General features: G+C 47.6%; 1 protein-coding gene across 1 annotated transcript in view; it reads right to left on the reverse strand.

Annotated features, from left to right (window-relative positions):
- Positions 1-8,836: 8,836 nt before the first annotated feature.
- The window catches only part of NEXMIF (neurite extension and migration factor), a 132,897-nt gene continuing 118,366 nt past the window's right edge, over positions 8,837-23,367 (reverse strand). Inside the window, 4 exon segments of the mRNA XM_082770820.1 lie at positions 8,837-13,716; positions 13,718-13,844; positions 14,532-18,816; positions 22,186-22,310. Coding sequence (XP_082626946.1) covers positions 13,681-13,716; positions 13,718-13,844; positions 14,532-18,816; positions 22,186-22,261 — 4,524 coding nt within the window. The 5' untranslated portion in view covers positions 22,262-22,310 and the 3' untranslated portion in view covers positions 8,837-13,680.

Below are 23,367 nucleotides of genomic sequence, written 5' to 3' on the forward strand. Positions count from 1 at the left end.
AGGGTCAATCCGATGCAGAATAAGCTCTGATTTTTCAAAACTGCTTAGTAGATTTTATCGTCCAGTTAGCATTAATAACAATTAATGACCTGTGCACACACATCTCTTTGGTAGCTTTGAAAAAAATTAGGATCAGCATAGCAGTGCATTTCAAAGATAGTGTAGGGGAGAACGTATTTGCATAGAGAACTTTTCAATATGGGGAAAAAATCCCAAATCTACAGCAAAAGCTTGGTGTAATTCAACCTTAACTGCCTGTCTGCAGTTTGGTGATGTATGTACAGCAAAGGAGAATTACAACACTTTTCCGTGGTAAGTTTAATGTCGTTTCCTTCAATGAGGGTAAATAAATTTGCTTTAAATCCCCTTGGGTCTTAAAACTGGTTATTTGGTATGCAGCGATAGATGAGGAAAAATGTTTGCTTTTTTTTTTTTTTCCTCCTAGAAATGTATTAAAATAATTTATTCACAATATAGATAAGTAATAATCCAAATGCAGTGAGGTGAGAAAAATCTGAATCTCTTGGGAGCTTCTAAACTGAAGAAAAAAAATAAAAAAAGGAGAGAAAGACCTGACAAACTGACACACTCAAATCCTTACATACTCGAAGTATTAGCAGAGGCAGGTACTGAGCAGGCAAATGAAGCCACTTCACAGTAACCGAGCAGCCCAGAAGAACCCTGGGAGGAAACCTAAGGTTACAACAATTGCTGATAGTCTAACTTTTCTATTTTCCACTTCAGTGCTGCCTGCTTTACAGTGCTCACAACAGGCCATCTTCTTCGTTGGACAAGTTACCTTCTGGTGGGGGGAGAAGCCTGGGTTTACGTCTCACACAACAAAATATTTTCCGTTCAAACCATATCGCAGAGGATATTCAAGCTGGTCATGTTTAAATAGGCAGATCTGGCATCAAAGAGAATTAAAGTGCTGAAGGAAGAAAACCTTGCACCTTCGGGAGGCGTTTTTAATAGTTTTCAGTAATTTGCTAGACATAAACAAATTCAGATCAGGGACCTCTTTATCAGGCAGTGCTGCGCTCTCAGGAGAGCTTAAATATTAGCTCAGGTACCATCCTGCCACATCCCAGCTCCTTAATTCCCAGCCAGGTAGAACAAGTCTGCAAAAGACAAGGGGGGGAATATTACACTTGCAATGAAGCAGAGGCCCATGGGGGGAAGGATGGCCTTTATTTAAGTACATACGGTGTATCCCTGTCGTACTGATAGCAATTCCAAGCCAAATAACGTAGGGCTGATAAGAGGCCTCGCTAATAAAGCATTTCAAGAAGATACTCCTGTATGGTTATGAAAACCAGGCTTTGTCAGGTTAACCAGATACCTTCCTTAATATCAGGCCTGTCAAGTAGTAGTGCTGATACGACAAACCTGCAGTTGGTAGGACATCCGATCTCGTCTTTCATAATGTTTTGGTTGAGAAAGAGGAACGATCAAAGTCAATATTACAAATATTAATTGGACTGCAAGCCAACCAGTGGGTCTCAGAGTGCAGCTGGAAGCAGACTCGTCGCAGAGCACGGCACGGCTCCCTTCTGTCAGTTCCTGACCCCGCAGCACTTAGCGTGTGATCAGTGACCTCAAAGGAAATACAAAACCATTACTGGTGATCTGCAGATGTACAAAGTTAGGGGCAGGTCGCCACTACAGAACCTAATCTGAATCCCTTAACGAGCTGAGCCTGAGCAAACATCATGTTTTCCAGCACCACCAGATGTAAAGTCATCCGCCTAAGAATAGAGCGGCAGCTGGACTGCAGGGCGGGAGGCAAAGCCGGAGAAAACGGTGATTCAGAAGAGAAATAATCAGCTGAGCACGAGCTCCTAATGAGATGCTGTGACAAGAGGAGCTAACACTTCCCCGGAAGCCAAAAGGAGGGGACACCACGGAAGATGAGGGAGGTTTTATTACCTCTGGTGCCGCATGGCTGCCGAGATCCTGCAACCTCTTCATGGAGAGGGCTGGAGGAAGGCTCCCCCAAGGGCTGGACAGCACATCTTGGTGAGAAACACCCAAGGAGCACGGTTCGTTAAGAAACCAAAGGTTAAATGACATTTTAAATGCAGTCTGGAGGAACGTTGGTGGCAGATGTAACACTAAAGGGTTCTCAGCTGGACATCAGCGCCAGGTTGCTGCACGCTGCAGTATTTTCAGCAGTGGGGCAGGCTGCCCACTGAAACAACCCACCCACCCTCTTCCTGCTACAAGTGTCCACCACTGGAAATATTTAATGATATGTGAGCGCTCCCAGCTACAGGAAAAGGTCATTTCCAGTCCTCTCACCTCCCTTTTTTTTTTTTTTTTGATTTTGGCTGTCTCTGTAACTGGCTACAGCTTTCCAACACTTTTTTCACCGGTGTAACTTTTTTCTCTTGAGCCGTAGCTGCTCTGAGCAGCACGAGCTGTGGGGCAATCAGCATTCACAAATAAATAAATAAAATAAATTAAACACAACAGCTTTATTGCTGGCCTTTGGCTCCAACTCCGTGCTGTAAGAGCAGCATCAGCCACCGAGAACCTTCAGCGTGTTGTGGTGCAGGGGCACCCCCAAACATCAGCTTACTGCTGGCCCTTGGCGTTTGGAAAGCACGGGGTGCCTGCTGGGTTCTGCTGTTGTTCAGGGGAGTGAGGACCGTGGGCAGGTTTTATTTTCTCTTTTCATTTGTGTTGATAAACGAGGGCGGAGGTTTTCTTAAGTGCTCATTGTCAGAGGCCTTAAGGGAAAAATGAGAGAGAGAAAGAAGCGGAAACACGAGGTGGGGTCGAGGGGGGGAGGGAGGGGGGGGAAGAAATCTTTCACAGACATTTTCCTATTCAGTGTTGATGGTCCCCCTTTTATCCACATCAAAACCACGCTTTTGGAGGTTCCTCACTCAATTCAGGTGCAATTTCTGCCGTGTCCTGCGAGTGGGTGACTCGGCTCTGCCATCTGGTTAATCACACGAGTAGCAGGGGGGAAGCACAGAGGGCTCGTGCCTCAGCCTTTCTGCAGCTGTTTCAAAGGCAAATGGTAATTCCTCTCCCAGTGTTTTGCTCTTTCTGGGAATTTAAAAATAACTTGCCTAATGAAGCAGCGCTGAGCAGCTCCTGTGTCAAGGAGAAGCCAGAAGCTACAAGCTCCGACACCCCAGATGCCTACAGGTAGGGAAAACCCACTTCTCACTTTCTTAGCCTCTTGGATTGATTTTCAACATATTGTTTTCTTGTTCTTCAGAATTAAATCATTTATGGTGCAAGTCCTTGAGGTCTCAGGCCTACTTCTGGTTCCATAATGCTTATCAGAGAGTAAATGTTATTCTTCCTGGTATATCAATGATACAATTTTTTTTTTTCCCCAGCTAGTTGAATGATTATTACATTCCTCAAATCAATTCTCATTTTTCTTTAATTGCTTCTGATGCCCTTGGCACTGTGGAGTGACAGGGCCTGCTGCCAGGGTAACTCGGTGATCTCTGCACGAGAGGCGAGCGTTGGTCCTACAGGCTGGTGGCTTTACCAGGGCCAGAGAGGACAGGGAAAGGAGTTGCCAGAGGAATTTGCCAGGCAAAGACTCGTGCTGCCACCTACGTGAGCCTACAAGATGCATACGACAAGCAGCGTGTCCACGTTTTACGGAGTCGTCTTTAGGAAATGCCAGCTCCAGGCTGCAGTTCACTACTCCCTTGAATCTGCAGTGTAAAAGGACAAATTGAAGCCAAAACAGAAGGATTGTGCGTTTCTTCAGCTTTGTGCTCCCGTAAAGAACTGGGAGCACTGGGAGATGAGGGATTTCCATCACTGGGATGCAGCTGCTTGAGGACTGGGTATCTCCCTCCCTCCGCACAGAGCAATGAAGCAGTGAGCATCATCGCCTTGGCCTGGACCTCTGAGGACGTTGTCCACAGCTGTGGCCCCGGCAGTGAGTGTCACAGCGAGTGTCAAGGCAGCTTCACGTGCAAATTCCTCCTGCCCACACACACCCCTGCACAAAGCTGACGCTTCTTTGCGGGCTCACAGCATCGCAGTGGCAGCTTCTCATGATGACCCCGAGGTCCAGCTCTCCGGGAGATTTTCCACCGGCAGCTGCAGCCCTTTGGTCTCCTCGGGAGGCAGAAATCCCAGCGGCTACGTCCCCACCGCGGGGCTTGACCTCCAACAGCTGCCCATCAGCGCTGCTGATCCGTGCCCCTGGCAGCCTCCTCGACGTACCGCTGCTCCTGCAGCTGCCTGCCACAAACACCTACCCTGATCTCAGCCTGCAGCGTGCGCTCAGCCTCTTTATTTCCCTTCCTGCAGCCATCAGACATCTCCGCGCTTCATCGTGATAAATGCCAGACTGTTGAATCTCTAGGGCTGCCAAGAAACACATCTCGGCATAGCACAAATAGAGCTGCTATTTTTTTTTTTTTTTATTCCTTCCTTTAGTTTAACATTTATTCCTGCTATTGTTGTCCCTAGAAGGATAAATAGGGCTGCACGTTGCTAGCAAGTTGCTCCAAATACATTAGGTGAAAGAATAAGGAACATGACATCCCAAAGGCTGTGAAGAATAAATACATAGAGATAGTGGAGCAAAGGGTGTGATAACGGGCTGCTCGTTGTACAGGTGCACCTGTGCAGGATGAAATGAGATCGAGTCATCTCCAGGCTGCAGGTCATGCACCTGACACTGCTCGGATTTTCTTCTCTCTGTGCAGGGGGAGCACTGAGGCAGGAGCACGTCCATCACATTTCACGCCAGACCTGCTCGAGGATAACGAGGTGGAGAGCAGGCAGTCCTCAGCAGGTCCTGCTGGGCTGGAGGTGCTCTCGAGCAGGGCAGGAGAGGAAGAACATCAGCACGTGGCAGAAAAGAGCAGGTTTGGTGAGACACCGAGCCTTGGCTGCTGTCCCAGGGCTTGGGGTGGTGACTGCTGACCTCCTGGAGAAGGTTGGGAAGGGAAGGAGGATGCTTGGGGTGGCACGGGGAGCCCGAAGAGAAGCGTTGGCAGAGGACAGAGCTGTGTGCAGGGAGAGAGGAGTGAAGGGGAGCTGGGGGAGGAGGGAGGCTGCAGGTGTAGCTCCTTTCTCTTGGAAGGAATTGGGATGCTCTGCAGAGACGGCAGCACAGTCAGAAGGAGGGGAGTGTTTGAGAAAGAAGTACTTAGGTGGTAAGAAAGTGGTGAGAGCTGGGGGGAGGAATATAATGGAAAGGGGAAAAATAATGATTTTGCAGCTTGATCATGAAACCAAAAAAGAGGGAGAATCTGACCACCACAATTACATCCTCACGCCCAGGACCCTGGGACCACCAGGACGTAACAACTCGTACTGTCTGGGAGACGTTACAGTGAAGGATACCACCAACACTGGCAAAATGCATTCCTTGCCCTGCGAGGAGTTAGGCCTTTTTCTGCATCTCCTCCAACCATGCTGGGTCTCAGCTCCTCCGCTCCCATTTGTGAGCGCTTCTCTCTCCTCGCAGGCAGCCACCACGTCTTCCCTCATGTTGTAAACTCAGGTAGGGAGAGTAAAATGACAAAAACCTGGAGAAAAACAGGCAAAGAAATGACACACGGACATCTCACTGCATTTTGCAGTAAAGCACAGTGACTCCTGTAGTTCAGACCAGTATCACTACCACACAAGCAGTAAAATAAACATCACAGCAGACAATTCAGGCCCCTGGGACCCAGAGCATCCTAAGCCAGCAGCGATGCAGGAGGCGCAGAAGCCAAATTTCGGCTCCGGGGCAACGTGGCAGCATCGACGCTCAACCTCTGCTGAGGCTCCTGCAGCAGCTCGGGATCATTGGAATCCTTTTTTTCCCTCCCCCAATTAAATGAAATTTATCACAGAAATCAAACACCGTGGAAATGACCCCAAGGCAGGCTGATGATGCAATTGCAGAAGCTCTCTTTCCTTCGGAAATCAGCCTAAAGCACTAATGATTGGAGAAACGGCCTCGCAGCCTATTATTTGGTGGCCATTTACATTTCAAGGTCTCCATCTCCTTTCTCGTGTGAATCCTTCCTTTCGTGTAATTAAAGCTTATGAGCTGGAGACTCGTTTTTAAGGTACCCTGTTCTATTGATCTGTAATGGCACTTTAGAGGTGAAAACTAATTATATTAGATTTTAATCAACTCGGCTTTGGTCATGGAGAATGCTTTCACCTGGAGGAATCAAGCTGACTGTCTCTCGCCTTTTTCCTATTTATATTTTAGCAGCATTGTTCAGGATCAATGTAGCATCTTCATTCTGGAGGAATTAGTCACTTACTGTATGTAGAGATCTTCAGCACGGAGTAATCTCGCCATATTCAGCCAAGCAGGTAAGCACATACTGAAGTCTACAATTAAAATCCTTAATTAAATCCTTAAATTAAGCACACACTTAAACGCTTTGCTAAAGAGGGATATAATCTCTAACATGCTTAAGATAAAGTGTGTGTTTAAGTGCTTTATTGAACTGGTGCAGCACAAGGTATGTTCCTGAGCAAGGCTGCCATAGGTGTAAGCCCACCAAAACCCCATCCACTTGCCTGCATCCCTTTACCGACACCAACCCCATGAGGCCCCTTTCTGGCCGCTCCCACCCGCAATTTATGGTGTGAAAAACACCCCTCAGGCTGGGGCTGGGTCCAAGGAAGCTCGGGGGCTTTGCCTGGTACCCCTGCAGAGCTGGGCTGAGGCTGACATTAGCCAGAAGTTACCTCTTGCAACTGTTTCCCTCTGTGTGGCTGGGTGGCGGTTCATCCAGCAGTTATCGGCACTTCAATTCTAGCTCTGTGCATGTGAAATAAACACAGTAGATGAGCACTTTTAACAGGGCCCTTTCTGTAACAGTACTCAGGCTCCGCTGCGTAATTAAATTTGTTTTATTTGGGTCAAAGATCTAGAGCGTGTACATTTAGTGGGTGCCTTATTTTATAGGGTAACTTTCACCATTTTTTTTTTTAAATATGGGAAGCTCTCCGCTGGAAGGAGCACTGCCACGACAAAACCCTTGCCTTTAAAAGGCTGCAAAGCTGGGGCTGAGCAGTGCAAGTGGCTGCGATTTTAACCCTCATCTGCCCTTCGCAGCTGGGCACTTTGTCTCCTGCTCAGTGCAGTGCTGCTGAGGTTCCCCTGCCCATCCCCATTTGCTCCGTGCCCACCTCTGCCCTCACCCTGCTCTAACTCCAGAGGGATCCGCACAGCAAAAGCGGCTCTCCTGGCAAAAAAAGCAGCTCCCCTGCACATCAGAAGCAAGCCTCCTATCCAGGCTGAGCCCCAGGCTGCCCCACCAGCCCATCTGTCCGGCCGTGCCACCCTCCCATGGCCATGCCACCCTCCCCACGCCAAGCCCTGTGGTCCCCATGGCAGGGACGTGGCAGTGGGCACTGGGTGCTGCTCTGCAGCACTGCTCCTGGCTCCCCAAAGCCCTTACCTGGCAGTCCTGCCTTAAGCAGCACCCCACGCATCAGCCCAGTTAGACGCAGCTTCACAAACGTGATTTGCTCCCGAGACGCTCAGTGGGCTCACTGGGGCATTCGTTCTGCTTACATCGCATCTCCAGCAGGCTAATTAAAAAAAATAAATATAAATAAATAAAAATCAACAAATTAAAGTCTCTACAGAACAGCCTGTGAAGGCAGCAGAGGAACTCCTAAAGCAACACAGTCACTTCATGGAGCAGCCTAAGCGCTGCAGTGAGGTTTCCCGGTGCTGCCCTCCCCACACAGGAGAAACTGCTGCTACGAGAAAACCGGAGAAATTGGGTATTTCCCAAGAAATGTCCATCCCATTGGGACTAAGGGGTTGGAAACTGAAAGAGCAACTCTGCTGCCTTGCGCTGGGGAAGATGGAGAAAACCTTTTCATCTCAGTGAGCGGCTGCATTTGGCTGCCTGGCGCTTTGTGGGTGCTCACTGCTGTGCCCAGCAGCACCCCAGCACATCCCCAGCTGTGTCCCCAACTCCCTGGGTGGTTTCTCCATACTCACAGCAGGAGCTGAAGCCCAGCAGCAGGCTTTGGGGTGCGCTGATCCGACGCTGCCCAGGATTTGGAAAACATTTGTGCTGGCTCTCCAAGATCACCGCTGATCCAGGGTCCCCCTCCCCACGGCACCGTGCCCCAATTTCTGCAGGTGGAGAGCTTGGAGAGCCCTCACCCTGCTGTTCCCATCACTCGGGCAAGGAACAGTGATGTTTTGTCACCTCCAATTCCCACGAGGCCGCAAAAACCAAGCCCGCAGCATCCCCATCCTGCAGGAACGCCTGCCCCAGCAGAGCTGCCCGCAACAAAAACCCAGTGCCCCCAGTGCCCACTTCTCACTGGAAGAAGCCAGAGACGAAGAAGCAAAAGCCCCACGGGCACTTTTCCCACTTCTTCCCATCCACTGTCACACCCCTCATCTCTAACGCAATTAACGTGAGCCCAATTAAGCAGGAGGGCTGCAGTCAGGAGTGCGTGTGTGAGGGGCGGCAGGACTGTCACTTGGTTGTTTCAGGTGGCAGCAATTTGTTTAAAGAAACGATTCCTAATATTCAATAAACGGCAGTTTTAATTTCTTCTTCATACATGATCTTAAAATGAGATTTTAAATTTTTTTATTTATTCCATAAACAATATAACAAAACTCAGCAAGTTAACAATATGACATTTTCACCATACAGAGTCAGTCACAAATATTTAAAACCTTTGCAACAAGAACAACAAAACCAAAAATATTACAAGAATAATTTACAAGAGGATCTATAAAACAGCAAAGCGCTCACAAATTTTCCAGTTTCCTTTACACAATATCACTACACTCTTTCACAACATTTCTTTTTATTACAAAATTCCCAACAAAAGTTTAATTTTTTTCTTTGTATTTTGGTTTTTAAAACCAGAAACTTTTAAGTATACATCCTTTTATTAACACCCGAAGGTGCAAAAAAAGGGAAACCTCACACATACAAACACTTCACAGCACTTTTCTAAGAAAAATATACACTTACAAAATATTTTACAAATTGGCACACTTAAAAATATACAAGATTTTGTAGGCGTCTTAGAGTGATCCTTAAGAATTATACTTCAATTGACTCTACAGAATATTTATAAAGCTTATTCTAAAAGAAAAAGGCAAATAATTTCCAAACATGTTAAAATTGCAGTGTAAAATGTTAAACAGAAATGGATATGTTACATTCATAAAAAGGGCCATTTAATATTCCTTAAATGCTCGAGGGGGGATAAAAGTTTTCTTTAGCACCATAAAACAGTAGCAACTTACTCGCGAGGTGCCTCTAGTTCTATGGAAGTTAACTCAAGGAGCAGTACATTCAAATCTCTGTAGGCAGCAGTTAGAACGGCCACAGCCAGCGCTGCGGGCAGCGAAACAGAGCATCTCCTTCGATTCCTACCCTGCTTCCCACGGGGAGTAAAAGACAAAAGGAGTTTAACTGGAATATTTTTTTTTCTTTATTTTTTTTTTCTTTTTTCATTTATTTTATTTTAAAGTCTTCCCTTTGTGCTTTTGAAACTTTTTTTTTTCTTTTTTTCTTTTTTTTTTTTTTTTTCTCCTATCTATCGAAGGGTAGTGGTGAATACAAATTTTATTTCTTGTTTCCTTTTGCACCAAGTGTTCAAAGGCTCAGTAAACGTGTCTGGCAACCCAAGTATCCTGCGGGATGGAGGGCATCCTCCTTTTCTAGATCCGAATTCCCTTAGATGGCTGTTACTCCACTGTCATTAGTGTCACTTGTTTACCTGAGAAACAGATTTGAAAAGCCTTGCTTCTACCACAGACATTGTACTTTGTTTATTCTATATATTATTATTATTTTTTTTGCATTATTTTACACGCTGAAGAGATAAAGAGGCACATTCTCAAATAGATGTCAGCGCCTTGAACCATGCAACTTCCACCGGACTCCCTGGGAGCTGCATAGGCAAAGTCCAACACACTGAGTTGAGAAAGTAAGACCAAGGGCCTGATCCTGCACCGACTGAAGTCCATGCACCTGATCCTCTTCTCACTTACACTGACTTCAATGGAGTTTTCTCTCGGCTCGTGCCGGGGCCAGGCTGCGCTCCAGGAAAGCACCCGGGCGAGCGGTGGCCCCGGCAGCGGGCGCTCCTGCCCAAGTGCTTTGCTAGATCGAGCCCTCACTAAAAGAATATGGTCCGACAGGTATGGGATTAAAATGCTTAGAACGTCTCTATTTTGGTTCCTGGCTCATTGGAGCTGTAATGCTTTTTTTTTTTTTTTAAATAAAATAAAATAAAATAAAACAACCAGCTTTCCTCTCCGGACAGAGCTGCGCAGCACCGCTCGCCTCCCTCCACCAAATACCTCGCTAAACCTGGTCCGTAATCCGTGATTCTCCAACAAGTCTTATGTTAAAAAAAATAATAAAAAAGCAACATGTAAACCTGATAAAGTTTTTATTTTTATTTTTCAAATGATTACTTGAATCCCCATCAGTGATAGTTTTCTATTTACAAAACCTCTATATGCAAGTACCTCCAGCAAAACTGTGGCCTTCGGGGTCGGGCTGGCTGCTGCCGGCTCGCCGTCAGGTTTCTTTTGGGAGGACGTCGCCCTCGCTACGTATTCCCCGAAGGAGGGTCGTGTTAAACTGCCCTGGCTTGGTCTGATCTCAGCCCGTTTTCACGACCGTCCTTTGCAGGTGGCTGTTTTTTAATTTTGCTGCTGATTGTAACTCGCCCGACTGCAGCGTGCCAGCACGGCGCAGTTCGAGAGGAGAGCGCGACCACATCAGGGTCCTTCCGCACGATGCCTCTACAGCAGGAGTGGGGCGAGATCAAGTAGAAAAGACATCTTAAGGGATGCTGCAGAATAAACATCTTTGTGCGGCTTGAATTAATCACCCTGAACAGCCAGGAGTCTGACAAGAAGATGGCTGACGTGCACCGGGATCAGAGAAGATGACGAATTTGGGGATGGGAAAAAGGCAAAGTCAGCATGGGGTGACACGGGGAGCCCACGGGGTGCTGGATAGTGGGCAGGGCATGCATGAGACATCCCTGTGGCTGGGAGAAACAAAAATTCAACAATCCTGACAAGAAAGGGCAACAGACAAAATGAGTTTATATGGCAAGGAATGAGGCAAAAGTGGAAGTGATTAAAATCTTGAGGTAGTGACAGGCAGGTGGAGATAAGGGCCGAAAGGGGATGACTGATGTTTGGCTCAAGGTAGTCACCCTTTGTTGGTAGTGTGAGAGCAGACAGCAGGGGGATAACTTCTGCAGAGACAGAGAAAGGCCAGAGTTGCTCTGTGCGGGATTGGGGGGTCTCTAAAATTTCCACGGTCAGAAATTTTGGGGAAGGATGCGGGATGACAACTGGAGATGGCAGAGAAATTGGAGCAGCAGGACTGAGAGGAGAAAAACAAGGAAGGCAGCTGGCATTTGTGACCAACAGTGTCCTGAAACCTCCGGCAGTCGGGTTATTCCTGGGTTTTCAACATACAATATGTTTTATGCCTTATATTCACGCCCTATTGCACATTTCTCGAATGCAATAAATATTGCTATCTGTTTCAGTACAAGGTACTTTATCATTTTTTGATTTATGGACCACACAGTTAAAAGGTTCAGCATGAAGAACACAGCATGGGCCAGTGGAAATGTGCTTTCAAAGGATGGTTCTGGGTCAGCAGAAGGGACGTGCCACATCCCAGCTCCAGACCTGACCTGTCTCCATAGGAGCAGCAGCCCGCACATCCCAAACCACGGAGCCAGCAGCCCCTCGCCCTTTGGCACACAGGACGAGCTCCCCAAAAATTGGCTGGACGAACACATTCGGGACTTGTAAACTTGGGTGACACTACAGATGGAAAAGACGGCTCCGGGGGGATGTAAGGGAGAGCAGTGTGGTGGGGGAAAGCCAAACACCCAGGGATGGAGTCCCAGCACAGCGCTCGTCTCCTGGATCCTGAGCATCTCCCAATCCACCCATGCACCAGCCGTCCCCAGAGCGCCTTGCTCCGGGCAGCAGCGGCCGTGCTTACTTCACCTGTTCAATACAGTGCATTACCGTGCCATGCTCTCTCGTTGGGACTGCTGGCCCTCAAGATCTGAGAATCTGCTGGGAACATTTTGATGCCAATTCGACACTTGGCGACTCCGTCTCGATTCCAAGTGGTCAATGAGAATTGCTCTGCTTTTTTGCTAAGTGAACCTACATCGCCTGTTCAGCCACTCCTGGTGCTTTGCCTTTGGCACGGGCTGGAAACGACCTGCTTGGACAGAGAACTGAGTCTAGCCGTGTCCTCTGTGAAACACACCGCCCCTGCGCCCGCGGGCACGGCAGCGATCTGTCCGGCTGTATTAAGGCTCCTCTTCCTCACCCCTTCCTATTGCATAAGCGTGTCCAAGCCTCACACCCCTCCGGTCCCAGCAGCTCCCAGCTAGCAGGTCTCTTGCATATCAAGGTTTCATAAGAAGTCAGCAGCAAAATGCACAGGCTCTCAGTTGCACAAGGAAAAGAGATGATTATTTTTTTTTGTTGTTGTTTTTGCTATTTTCCTGGAGGGCGAGGGTGTGGTGAGTAGGGTTACAAATAAGGCCTTTTGATAATACATTTAGCATTCAATACTTAACGCTGTCTAATAAAGTCCAGTCATGTATGATCCGGCCCTGATCGGTGAGATCACCAATAGTTCTGGTTTCTTCCTTACACTACGAACTGAATCAAAGGAAAGGCTCAGAGCTGTATTTAAAACTAATGATTTTGCTTTCAAAATTTCAAACTATATTGGCATTGCAAGGTTAGACATTTAGGAAACACCAAAGCTATGATATGAGAGCACTTTTGACAGGCTCTGCATCAAAAATATTTAAGAAACTACTCAAAGTAAAAGTAAATAGCAATAAATGTATGAAACATATTAGTTCCATTTTTATAACTATTTTAGAATTTATCCCAGGTTATTATAAAATATATAAAACTGAGATACAAAGAATTAGCAATGTAACTTTGCATTTCAAATGCTCTTCAGCTACAGGTTTTGCTTTAAGAAAACAGACACTTGAAAAGCAGCTGTTTCGTAGTCTCTAGATGCAGACACTCGAGTTCCTGTCAGACTTACCTGGAGTGGTTTTCTGAACTCCTCCACCATTTCAACTCTCTCCTATAATGAAACTCAACATTTCACCATTATGTTTTTCTGCTCATGGTTTTAAAGAGAGGACAATACAATTTCCCAGCATCAGTTTCAAAGTTCCTTTTTTCTTTGTATTTTTTCCTTTTTTTTTTTTTTTTCTTTTTTTTTTTTTTTCTTTTTTCCTTTATGAGCTTTAAACCACAGGGTGAATCCATGAAATGAGGTAAGTAAATTTGGCACACTTTTAGTCATGTCCATAAAACTTTTGGTAAGTTGTATAAGTGAACAATATTGTTTTCATTGTGAGTTACAGGTGCTTTCAAAGGGGGTGGTTAGTACTTAACTGGAATGTTTCTAGTAAAATCAAAAGGCATAGCTGCAGAAAACACTCACAACCCAATGTTGATAGAGAAGTAAAAATATATACAATACAGTCACTTGTTCATAGTTTGGCACAATTTTTTGTTGTTGTGGGTAATAGTGCATAAACTACTGTACAACAGTATGACTTTTAAAACAGTCTTTCACAGAGAATACCAGATTAGGTTCGCTTTCAAATAATAAATTCCCACAATTTCAAACTCTTCATTTCAGCACTTACATTTCAACATACCACAAGGCATATTTTGAAAGAAACAAATGAAAAAAACAAACGGAAAAAAGAAACAAACATCAAACGTCTTTTTTCTAGAAAAGGGAGTCTCTTCTTCAAATACAGGAAAAACCAAAAATGTTGTTTCTGCTTTAAGAAGAATGGAGTCTGATTCCCTGCAGAAAAACCAAACATTTTATGCCATCTTAGTTAGCTCGTGTGGAGTCACCACGACAGGATCAAATGCGCTAAACTCTGACACAGGAGATGAAGCTTTATGATGCAGGTTAGGAGATAAACAGCAGAGGGGGCTAGAAAGCACTCAAAATTGCCACATGAAGCTCAATTATGAATGAGTTTTCATTTTCAAACTAAAGAGCCTTTAGTTTAGAGATCTTGGCTTTTGGATGCATAACCTCTTTTTTGTGTTTTATTTTTTACAAAATGTTCAAAAAAAAGTCTTTCCTTTGCAAAATCATTAAAAAGAGCATGTAATCATTTTGTTTTGTATTTCCCCCAATAAATAAGTAATTAAAAACTGAAGAAGCCAAACAGCAGAAAAGAGTAGCCTTGTTAGTTTTTTTTAACCCCAGCCAAGCCAGAAAATTGGTCATTCTTTTAGGTAGCTTGCAAGTAATAATTATTTTCATGCATTTAAAAAAAAAAAAAAAAAGAATAATAAAAAAAAAAAACGGAAACCCCCAAAAACCAACAACAAAAAAAAATAAACAACCAAAACTGTAAAAGGGGAATGTCTTTTTCATGCAACTTTTGCTTTCAGGAAGGAAAAAATGAGGAACAGCGGGCTTAGCAGGTAGTAGGAAAGTTAAAGGGGCATTCCAGCCAGTTTGGTGCAGCATTACCTCAGTTTCTCAAAAGAAGCTGTCACAGGTGGGTCCTTATGGGTCTGTTCGCGGTCTGTTCGCTTTATTTTACAGTTCTCATCCCTCAGTGATTTAGAACTCGATTTATGACGGTACAGTTTTTTATGGGTAGGTCCGTTATTGCCTAAAGTGCTCAGGTTACTATAGTTTTTATCAAAAAAGGGAGAGTGAATGTCTGTATTGTACCCAGTTGAACAGTTGGGGCGACCAGGGTCGCAGGCGGCAGCTTTGCCGTTTTTGCTTGAGCCCTTGTTGTTCGACTTGTGGTTCTTCGCCGTTCCCGGCGAGCCGCCGTTCGCTTTCTTCTTCGACTCCTGGGGCGTCCCTGCCAGAATTTTAAGGGTTTTCAGTTTCAGGCTGTTCGACTCGGGCGACCGGAATATGTCTGGCACGCTGTTGTGGCTGACGGGCCCCCACAAGGGCTCGATGGAGGCCATCATGAACCTCTGGACGTCCGCCATCCCCGAGGCGATGTTGGACAAGATGTTGGAGGGCTCCTCGAACTCCCTCTGGTCGTCATCCAGCAGGCCGGTGGTGTTCCCCAGGCCCGTTTCCGACCAGCCCGTGCCTCCGTCCTTCCCCAGCGCCCACTCTCCGGCCAGCCCGTTGTGCTTGCCCAGCTTCCCGGCGGCCGGGCCGCAATGCTGGATGCCCTCGGCAAGCCCCTTGGCCACCAAGGCCGGGCCGGCAAGCTGGGTGACGGCTCTGCTGCCACCCGCTTGGGCCTTCTCGCCGTTGAGGCCCGCCGCGTTCTTCCCCTTCCTGGTGGATCTGGGGGCCTGCCTGGAGTTCTTCCCTGGGGGCTTCTCGGCGCCTTTGTTGGTTTTGGGAGATTTTTTCCTGGTGGTTTTCTGGGAAGAACTTTGGTTTGTACCCACATTCTTGCTGGATGAACTTTTCCTCTTAGATTTCGACACTTTGCTATTGGTGCTAATTTGACCAGATGGCTCATTAAATGTTGACAAGCACGGACTTTTTTCAAGAAGGCTGACAGAATCTTCATCGTTGAACATATGGAACTGAAACTGGTGATTATTTAAAGTAAACCCATTATCTGCCTGATCCTCGGTCTGCAGGACCCCGCAGTTCCACTTGACCTTCTCGGAGCTGCTCAGAGCGGCCTGGGCGCTCTCCGGGAAGCCCTTCAGGGTGCCCAGGGGTTTGGTGTCGGAGCCGGCTATCTGTGGGGAAAGGTTGGGAGTGTCTGGAGGGGACATCTCCGAAAGCGACGACTGGCGGAACTTATCGGGTGTGAAGTTGGAAATGTCTAAAAGGTCCGTGGACTCCTTCAAAGGGGTGATTTCATCTATGCTTTGCTGGATCACTAGCTTGGGACTGCAGTGGGCCAAGAAATCGTCATTAATATCATCCTCGCCGTCCTTTTCGCAAGACTTTAAACTTAAAGAACTATAATTGCTAGAACTAACTGACAATGAACCCACTGAATCAAAACTAATGAGTCTGCCATCATCTGTACTTAGTGTACCTCGCTGGAAATGAAAGCGCCCCTCTCCATTATTAAAATGACACGACTGATAAGAATCATCAGACTGCACTTGTTGGCTATCCGGCATGTAATTTTTTTGGTAGAGCAATTTGCTGCTATTCAGATTGACCGGAGGGTAGCCGGAGGCCGGGAGGCCGTCGGTGCCCGCGGCACCGCCAAACTCTCCCGACAGCGCCGTGGCCTCCCGCAGCTCTCTGGCGAATTCCTGCCGGTTGCTGCCGGCAGCTTTGCTCGCCGGCCACACGCTGCCGAAGCTGCTCTGCTCCATCTCCAGGTGGCCGGGGGACTGCTGCAGCTCAGACTCGGACGGCGGGGACAGCACGCAGCTCTGCGACGGCTGCAGGCCAGCGAACGGCTTGTCTGCGGGGACGATGCTGGGGAGCGGGTGCTGCTGCTCGGAGGGGTGCTGGGTGAAGTACGAGATGCCGGTGCTGCTCGACAAATCCGAAGCGTCTAACAGTGTCTGCAGATAGCCTCCGGGGATCAGGGGTACATTGGTGGTGATATTAGCAGATGGCAGAGGCTTGTCTGAAGAGGAGGTGGATGGTAGGAAAGCAGAATTTTTAGCAATCTTATCCTCATGGCACTCCGGGAGACGGGAGCTGTCTGAAGCACACGGAACATTTTCGTCCTTCAGCCGCGCTGCCGAGTCCTGGTTTTCCAGCGCCGGGCAGCCCTCCGTCGTGTTGGTAGCAGCTTTGATTTTCTTGCATTTCAACCTGGCTTCACTTTTGAATTTGATCCTGCGGAGCACTTTCCTCTCCGTCCCCTTGTATTCCCGTTCCTGCGATTTGCATTTCACGGCAGCGATGCCCGTGATGTCATTTACATGTAATCCGTTCGCACAGCTGGGGGTGGCGATGGCTAATGCCTGCAGCCCTTTCAGGCCTGCATCCTCCTTACTGCTGCAAGGCTGCTTGTGATCAGAGGAGCAAGAGCCCAGCTTGTTCACTGACTGCTCAATGGCTTTAATTCTTTGAATCCTGTGCCTGTTTGCTAGCTTGCATTTTCGCTTCCGTGGGTGAGGGAGGAACGAAGCATCTGAGCCGTTAAGATAGAAATTCTGCTTGTGGTAGAGAGACGATCTGAGCAAATCCAGCCGGCTCTGCTGCCTCTCTTGCCAGAAGCCCTTCAATGGGGCCAGCTTTTCGTATTTGCTGAGCAGCTCCTCGTTCAGGGTAACAGTTGTCTCGTTGGCATCCACTTTGCTGAGCTTCACCAGCATATGCTTCTCCCCTTTAAACCTGTTAATGATGATGTACTTGATGATAACGGGGGGCTCCTTGCGAGAGACTTTTCGCCGCTTCTTGGGGCACCACTCGTCGTCATCCTCTTCCTTGGGCCCATCTGGGAGCCACTCCTTCTTATCCAGGATCTTCTCGTTCTCGATGGAGTCCACATCATACAGGTAGTCATCGCTGTATCGCACTTTCCTCTTCGCCCGCAGCCCGTAGTTCTGCTGGATGAAGGAGCTGGAGTGGTCCCGGGACAGGTACCGGCTGCAGTCCTTTATATCCCGCAGCACATCGAAGGAGGACTCCGTGCACGTGCTGTCATCGCTGAACTCCCCAGAGTCCTCTGTGGAATTCACAGAGTCCAAGAAATGGCTCCTTTTGGAGCCCACGTACTGCACCACCTCCGTGCTGTTGCAAGATTTATTTAAGGCAGCTTTCTCCTCCTCCTCGCCATCCTCTTCCTCACCATCCTCCTCCTCCTCCCCCCAGATGATGCCTTCCTCAGACTTGAATTGAGAAGGGTCGGCGGCACCACCGGGCCCCCTTTTCAGGGTGCTCCTGCTGTCCCTTTTGGTGCAGTTGCCAAAGACGCTGGGGAAGAAGTTGAACTGGGCGTCCTCCTGTAGGGCGGTGGTCTTCTCCCGCACGTTGTCCTGGAAAGACTCGTATCTGATCTTTAAGGAGCAGACGTCGCTTCCCAAGGTCGAATCATCATCATCAAACATGTAATTATCCACATCTTCCTCAGAAAACAGATTTACAGAAAGCTCATTTTTGGAGCAGAGGTCAAGCAGCTCAATTTTACTTTCGCTAATGAAAGATTCAAAATAGCCCCATTCCTGGTTGGGATTTGTTAGTAAGGGTTCCTCACCATTGCATTTGTCTAATAGTAATCCCTCGTAATAATTTTTCTGAGTGGGGTCCTCTGAATCACTGTCAGATTTTTCTGCATCTCTTTTGTCCGCTGCCCTCGATTTATGCATAGGGAAGCTTAAAAGCTGGTCTGAAAGCAGTTGATCCCCATATCTCATGGTTTCTCCTGTGCTCATGCAGTGAATCCCTATATCAGAGACCGAACAGGTGTCATAATCCCTATTTATATCCCCCACTTTCAAGCTTATTCCCGGCTCTGCATCAATGCCGTCCTTTGATTCAATGAAGCAGCCCAGGCAGGTCCGGCTCGGCTGCATCAGGCAGTCCCCGGTCAGGGCGGACATGCCTCCGGGCTCCATCATGCTGAAGGGAGCCTTCTCGCAGTCGCCCGGCAGCGACCAGGAGCTCATGCCCTTCGTCACGCAGGACGTGAGGGAGATGGCGTGGGCCGAGGAGTCGTCCGACGCGTGCTCGGGGACATCGGTGAGGCGCAGCGGGGACGGCGGGCTCAGCGAGCAGGGCTTCTTCGAAGGCAGGGGCGGCAGCGCGCGGTGGCACGCCTGGGCTTCCTTCGGAGCGGCCGTCAGGGCCGGGAAGGCGACGGCGGCGTCGCCGCACGGCCTCTCCTCGCCATCCGGGGCGCGTGGCTCTGGAGGGACAGGAGGAGAGAGGGAGGGAAGGGAGAGAGAGAAAAAAAAAAGGAGAGTTTACAAACCTCGCAGCTCCCGTCACCCCGCTCCCATTCTCCCTGCTTTTGGGGGCGTCTCTTCCCCACCGCCTGCCTGGAAGGCGGCAGGCTCCTCCCCGCAAGATCGCAATCTTCCACTCGTGCAGCTAATTAATTTTGTGATGTACGAAAACCAGCGAGGTAAACACTCTGCCCCCCGCAGCCAGTTGGAAGAGGTACAAGATTATGTTTAAAAAACCAAAACCATCCGTTCTCTCCTCCTAATATACATACCGTTACCTGGATACTGCCTTTCAAATCTGACAAGGTTATTAAAAAAACAAAACAAGCCTAATAAAAATGTTCCCATTAACATTGGCAAAATTAATAGAAAAATAAGATTCTTAAAGAAGCAAAACATCCTTCCTGCAGCACCTGCAGCTGACACGCACCTGAGCTGCGCTGCTGCTGCAGGGTCGCAAAGTTACAGCTGATTAAAAAACCGGCAGCCTTCTCGTCCTTGCGGATGGAAAGCAGGAGGAAACACAGAGTTTAAGGCAATTATTATTAAAATTATTGTTGATTTTGCAATTCTTCCCATTGTTCCCCATCTTTCAAATGCCTTTTGCATAACGTAAGGATTTTTTTTAATTTAAGGGTTTTTAATTTTCTTTGCCTCATGGCACTCTTTTGTGGCAAAGTAAAATTATGAATGCTCTTTTATCCGACTCCTGGCTCAGCGGACGGTATGACCCTTGACATGGAAATGCAATGTCTTTTCATCCATGAACACGCTCGGCTATCTCTGCATTATAAAAACACACAAATGTGTGCATTCAGAACAGGCGGAGACCTCTGCCAGCCTCGAGCTTTTGTTGCTTTTGTCCCAGCACACAGCTTACCTGGCCGACCATTTCGCTGAAACCCCAGGTTGGTGGGGTGAGACCCCGCTCAGTGCCAGCAGAGGGGCAGCCCCACCTGACGTGGCACTGGGAAGCGTGGAGAAGCACATCCTGGCCCCACGACAAGGATTTTGGGAATCCCACATGGGTATTCGGGGGGGACAAGCACTGAAGCACCAGCCTGCTGCAAGAGCAGGGCACGCGGAGAGATGTGGCACCTAGGTAGCTCCTGCAATCCTCTGTGACAAGGACATTTGCTCCAAAAGCCACCCTACCCAAGGGTGAGCCTGTTCCCTGCGAGGACGGCCACCACAGCACCGTCCCACTAGGAGGACAGCGTGCCAAGCCACCCGAGCGCATCCATCTGGGGCAGACGGAAAGGAGCACCCAGCCACGCGGTATGGGGCCGCTCCGCTGTGACATGGCTTGCCCTAAACCCCCAGAGCTGATCCCAAAAACCGCCCCAAGTTATATTCTACCGGAGACCTCAGGGACGGAGCTGTTGTTTAAGACTTAAGCCAGCATGCGCAAGCGACAGTCAGAGCCATCCAGCTTCTCAAACCTTCCGAGCGGTACACACACCAGATCAGAAATGCAATTCAATGCCTGTATGCAGCTCGAACAGACTGCCTTGCTGGAAATCGGTGCTGTTTCCCTCCCCGAGAAGGGTTAAAAAGCAAAATACAGCTCGTTTTGGGTCCCTCCCACCATTTTTAGATCAGAAATGCAGAGGTGGTATCTTTTCCCTTAAGCAGCAAAACAAATTAACCAGTGCACGTCCACTTTAGAAGTAGAAGAAAATAAAAATCAGCTTGGAGCTGACAGGAAGCATGGAAAATTTGAGGATAAAAGAATATCTGTGAATGCTGCAAGACTCGAAGAAAGAGGGAGGTGGAGAGCTCAAAATCAATCTCAAATACTGCATTCAGTACACAGAGATGTTATAATATAAAATAAGCTGTCTGCAGGTGGTTTTTTTTTAGTTACAGAAGTAAACTTCACTCTTGTGAAATAGAAATGCCCAAGCTCGATTTTACAGGGGCTGCATTGTCCTAAAATCAGGCGCAAAATCAATTGAAGCTCCAAAGCAAGTAATACTCTAAAAAGACCACAGTTTAAAAAAAAAAAAAAAAGAAAAATACTGGAGCACCAAAAAAGCCTTTTTCAGGTTTAACTCAATAACCATCCAAAAGCATATGGGCAGTTTTAGCAGAAGAACACTGCACCATCCTGTTGTGAATCAGCTCCAGAAGGAGCCCAGTCCCTGAGGGTGCATTTCAGCAGCCTGCAGGCTGCTCTGGATTAACCGCGGCCGCTGCAGCGAGCACCAATTTGTAGTGAGGGTGAGAGGCTGCAAGAAGCCCCAGCCCTAATGTCACCAACAGGGAGATGGTGGCACCAGAGCTACCTGCTGAGAGCTCCCCGCTTTGGATTCGGCAGCAACTCCTACACAACGATGTTTAATTAAAGCTTTTCTTAAGTCCTGTTTAATTTAACCTCGTGGATGTGGTACCGGGTTCTAGAAATCACCCCAGTCTTTACTGATTTCACTGCCTACTCGATCAGACGGCTGGAAAACCTCCTTGTAGCTCCAGCAGCTGCCATCAGCTGTGTGCAGTCATGAGCAAGATGGGCTGGCAAAGACGGAGACCTTCAAAATTACACCGTACGGGAGAGCGCCAGCGTACGCTTCACCTGCCACCAGCACATGTTGCGGGGTCCTCATGGGCTCCCGTGTGCCTGGAGTCGCTCCAGGTTTTGGGTAATGAATGAGAACAACATGTGGTTCTACACGCTCCCGCTAGGGCAAACCTCACGGTGGTAAGACAGCAGGATCTGAACACGCACGGCATGAGAGAACCGAGTCCTAGATATCTAGCAGGGTCCAGCTTATATGCACACATTGCAGGATTTGTAGGCCAACAAAAGTTCTAAAAATCCATAAAATTAGCCATAAAAACGCCTAGAATGAAAACATCAAGCTCTGCCCCAGCACTGGGTGCTAATTCAGGTCTGTAACCCAAGCTCTAATTTCCCCTAAATTTGTAGGGACTGAAAACCCTCAGTTAAACTGGGCTGAGACTGGTTTATGTAATTGCAGAGAGGGGGAAGATTCCCAGCAGAGGGGCTGCATAATCTCCTATGACTTTTTTCCCTAAGAAACCGAGCTGAAATCCATAATTCAAACTGAACTAAAATCCATAATTCAAACTCCATGTGCACATAAACATTTCCAACCATGCATATGCATGGGCCAAAGCAGTACTTGTTAAGACCTCAAAAGCTGTAGAACCATAGCTGGAGTGCAGAAAATACCCACTTGCCCTACTGCTCCGTATCATGGAGATACCTGCAAACCACTAAAATTAAATACACGAAAGGAATTAGGAAAATAAGTTGCCTTGCAAGTTGTCACTGCTCCCTCATGTACTGTAATTAAGTTCCTTACCATTTTCTTTCACCCCATTAATCAGGATAGTTTCTTGGTCTTCTGAGGCACAATCCTGCTCTTGTTGGTCATCCATCAATTTAACCTCTTTCTGTTCATTCCATGCCCCACTGCATCTGGCCAACCTGCACATTTCCAGAAACATAACCACAGTCAGTACAATTCCCAAAATCAGCTCAAGGAACCATGAATAAAAAATAACAACAATAAAAAAAGCCCCACAACATTACATGCTGCCCTCACCCTGCTTAAGAGGACAAATGCTATTTATTTAGGCTATCATATTTTCACTTTTCCACTCCAAAAGCCAAGTCCAATGTATTTCAGCAGGGTTAAAATGATATATATCCCCATTTCCTTCCCTGAAGTCCTCCTTTAGGAGGTGGAGCAGCGCTCCGCACTTCTGCAGTGCCTTTCCCATCACCTGAAATTGCTTTCCGAAAGCAGGTAGGCATTATTCTCTCCATTTGGCAGATGGGTTAGCAGGCACACAGAGAAGAGGGAGCTTGCCCCAGGTTAGAAGACAGCAGCTCAGTGGCAGGGTTGGAAGAAAAACCCAGATATCCCACGCGACAACTGCTTGCCCTGGCTCTCCTCCTCCAAGCGCTGCCAGGCACGAAAAATCTCGTCTAAGGAGATTTTGGGGAAGAAGTATCTAGCCTCATTTTTCATTGGAAACCCTTCTTACTCCTTCCTCGGGGAGCTGCCCTCATTCCCATGCCACCTGCCGCCGTGCATCGGCATGGACATGGTGCAGTGGGCAGCAGAGAACAACCCGAGGGGATGCTCCCGATGAGCAGAACCGTGCCTCTTTGACCAGAAATTAAAGACTGAGTCTAACGTCTGGCAACTCGAGCTCAACTTTTTTTTCTCTCTCAGAACAGGTACGAGACCAAAGCATCGTTTTTTGTTTTTAAACCAACATTCGTCGATGCCTGATTATCCTGCAGTGCTCCCTGCCCCGGGTTCAGCAGCCGAACGTCACTCATATTCAGATTTGCAGTGGAGTCCTCTTAATTAATGTGAAATCTTTACAACCGCCTCAGTAAGTGAAACCTTCACCAAACTTAAAGATGTTGTGACACCAAGAGAAAGAGAAGAATAACAAGCATCAGTAACCCAACTCCTCTGCATATTTAGAGGAATATTTAACTAACCCGGAGAGTTTGACTTTGATGCAAA

The sequence above is a fragment of the Aythya marila genome (genome assembly GCF_965140915.1).
Source record: "Aythya marila genome assembly, chromosome: 13".
Lineage (NCBI taxonomy): Eukaryota > Metazoa > Chordata > Aves > Anseriformes > Anatidae > Aythya > Aythya marila.